Source organism: Haliotis asinina, chromosome 14 (genome assembly GCF_037392515.1).
Source record: "Haliotis asinina isolate JCU_RB_2024 chromosome 14, JCU_Hal_asi_v2, whole genome shotgun sequence".
Lineage (NCBI taxonomy): Eukaryota > Metazoa > Mollusca > Gastropoda > Lepetellida > Haliotidae > Haliotis > Haliotis asinina.
The window spans coordinates 45,731,406-45,734,808 of record NC_090293.1 but is presented as its reverse complement, the minus strand read 5'-3'; the positions used below and the strand labels follow the sequence as shown (position 1 = coordinate 45,734,808).

Below are 3,403 nucleotides of genomic sequence, written 5' to 3'. Positions count from 1 at the left end.
AGAGTACATGGTGTATGGAGTAACTGTCAGGTACAGAGTACATGGAGTATCGAGTAACTGTCAGGTACAGAGTACATGGTGTATGGAGTAACTGTCAGGTACAGAGTACATGGTGTATGGAGTAACTGTCAGGTACAGAGTACATGGTGTATGGAGTAACTGTCAGGTACAGAGTACATGGTGTATGGAGTAACTGTCAGGTATAGAGTACATGGTGTATGGAGTAACTGTCAGGTACAGAGTACATGGAGTATGGAGTAACTGTCTGGAATAGAGTACATGGAGTATGGAGTAACTGTCAGGTATAGAGTACATGGTGTATGGAGTAACTGTCAGGTATAGAGTACATGGTGTATGGAGTAACTGTCAGGTACAGAGTACATGGAGTATGGAGTAACTGTCTGGAATAGAGTACATGGTGTATGGAGTAACTGTCAGGTATAGAGTACATGGTGTATGGAGTAACTGTCAGGTACAGAGTACATGGAGTATCGAGTAACTGTCAGGTACAGAGTACATGGTGTATGGAGTAACTGTCAGGTATAGAGTACATGGTGTATGGAGTAACTGTCAGGTACAGAGTACATGGTGTATGGAGTAACTGTCAGGTACAGAGTACATGGTGTATGGAGTAACTGTCAGGTAAAGAGTACATGGTGTATGGAGTAACTGTCTGGAATAGAGTACATGGAGTATGGAGTAACTGTCTGGAATAGAATACATGGTGTATGGAGTAACTGTCAGGTATTGAGTACATGGAGTATGGAGTAACTGTCAGGTACAGAGTACATGGTGTATGGAGTAACTGTCAGGTACAGAGTACATGGTGTATGGAGTAACTGTCAGGTACAGAGTACATGGAGTATCGAGTAACTGTCAGGTACAGAGTACATGGAGTATGGAGTAACTGTCAGGTATTGAGTACATGGAGTATGGAGTAACTGTCAGGTACAGAGTACATGGTGTATGGAGTAACTGTCAGGTACAGAGTACATGGAGTATCGAGTAACTGTCAGGTACAGAGTACATGGAGTATGGAGTAACTGTCAGGTACAGAGTACATGGTGTATGGAGTAACTGTCAGGTACAGAGTACATGATGTATGGAGTAACTGTTTGGTATACTCCATGTACTCTATATCAGACTGGTCCTCCATACTTCATGCGCTCCAGACAGTTAATCCTTACGCAGCTGAACAGGATATGACACCTGGTGGCATCGCCGATCTCTTTTGGCCAGTTTTCATCATGGGTAAAATACGGAAGACGGGAAATTAATATTGGAGAAGCAATAATATTGGTTAAGGTATATTTGTTTCAAAGAAGCAAACCCAATATTCCTGCGACATTCCCCATCCTCCAGAGGCCTACATCCTCATACCCCCCGACCTACGCCCCCTCCCCCCGTTTCATTACATTCATCTCCCCTCACAGCGTTCTGCCATGCAACATCCACGTGTCCCCAAGTATTCCGATTAACCTTGCACCTTTCCCCGACTCGTTCAATGGCCAGTCAACTTATATTTTCATTGAAAAGACCATCAGATAGCCCTAGCTCAACGCTGACACAAATGAACAAATTGATTTGGCCACGGTGGCTGGCTATCGGAGCTTTTATCGTGAGTTGTCCGAGAGATACTGTCTTAAACCAGCAGGGTTTGTAGTTGGACTATGCTCAGTCTGACAGACTCGACAGCTTTAGTGCGGAGGTTTATATAACGCGTCACTTTCAACTAGGCATTTGATTGCTAGCCAAACAACTAGTGATATTTATTCCTGGTCGCTGTCAGTTGCTACACGAAGGAAAAGATTTTTGATCAATAGAAGTTGAGCCAATATTGTTATTTCATATTGCAATACAGAAGAGTTTCTTGTCGTTGGTGGGTCGAGTCAGATGGTTTGGATTTCTGGTATTTGTCCTGGTATTTGATATGGTATTTAATGTTATAGATAATAAGTTTCTTTCCTTCTCACGTCAGTCTCTCTTTCTTTCTCTTGCATCTGTATATGCATTCCTCCCCTCACTTTTCTTTTTCTCCTTTCTGTGATACGCTCTCTCTTTCTCTCTTTCTTCTTTCAAGTCTCACAACCCAAACCCCTTCTTTCTTCCTTCTGCATCTCTCAGTCTCTTTTCCTTATGCCTCTGCATCTCTCACTCTCACTTCTTTCTGTCTGCATCTCTCTCTATCACTGTTCCGTCTACCTCTGCATCTCTCAGTCTCTCTTCGTTCTGCCTCTGCATCTATCACTCTTACTTCCGCCTGCCTCTCTCTCTCTATCACTATTCCTTCTGCATCTGCATTTCTCACTCTCCTCTTCTCTCTTTCTTCTGCATCTGCATCTCTCTCTTTCTTCTGCCTCTGCATCTCTCTCTTCCTTCTGCCTCTGCATCTCTCTCTTTCTTCTGCCTCTGCATCTCTCTCTTTCTTCTGCCTCTACATCTCTCCCTTCCTTCTGCCTCTGCATCTCTCTCTTTCTTCTGCATCTGCATCTCTCTCTTTCTTCTGCCTCTGCATCTCTCTCTTCCTTCTGCCTCTGCATCTCTCTCTTCCTTCTGCATCTGCATCTCTCTCTTTCTTCTGCATCTGCATCTCTCTCTTTCCTCTGCATCTGCATCTCTCTCTTTCTTCTGCCTCTGCATCTCTCTCTTCCTTCTGCATCTGCATCTCTCTCTTCCAACTGCCTCTGCATCTCTCTCTTCCTTCTGCCTCTGCATCTCTCTCTTTCTTCTGCCTCTGCATCTCTCTCTTCCTTCTGCATCTGCAGCTCTCTCTTTCTTCTGCCTCTGCATCTCTCTCTTCCTTCTGCATCTGCATCTCTCTGTTTCTTCTGCCTCTGCATCTCTCTCTTTCTTCTGCCTCTGCATCTCTCTCTTTCTTCTGCATCTGCATCTCTCTCTTTCTTGTGCATCTGCATCTCTCTCTTCCTTCTGCCTCTGCATCTCTCTCTTCCTTCTGCATCTGCATCTCTCTCTTCCTTCTGCATCTGCATCTCTCTCTTTCTTCTGCCTCTGCATCTCTCTCTTTCTTCTGCCTCTGCATCTCTCTCTTTCTTCTGCCTCTGCATCTCTCTCTTCCTTCTGCCTCTGCATCTCTCTCTCACTCTTCCTTCTGCCTCTGCATCTCTTACGCTCACTTCCGTCTGCATCTCTATCACTCTTCTGCCTCTGAATCTCTCACTTTCTCATCCTCTTATCTCTGCATGTCGCTCTCCCTTCCTTCTGCATCTCTCACACCTTCACTCTTTCTTCTGCCTCTATATCTCTCACTCTCCCTTTCCTTCTTCCTTCTGCCTCTGCATCTCTCTCTATCACTCTTCCTTCTACCTCTGCATCTCTCAGCCTCTCTTCCTTCTACATCTGCATCGCTCTCTAACCCTCTTCGTTCTACCTCTGCATGTCACTC

The 3,403-nt window shown here is 44.9% G+C and overlaps 1 protein-coding gene across 1 annotated transcript; it reads right to left on the bottom strand.

Annotated features, from left to right (window-relative positions):
• Positions 1-2,213: 2,213 nt before the first annotated feature.
• On the bottom strand, positions 2,214-3,146 carry LOC137260819 (uncharacterized). Its single transcript, XM_067798381.1, has one exon. It carries the CDS (start codon positions 3,144-3,146, stop codon positions 2,214-2,216), a length of 933 nt encoding a protein of 310 aa, XP_067654482.1.
• Between the last annotated feature and the right edge of the window lie 257 nt (positions 3,147-3,403).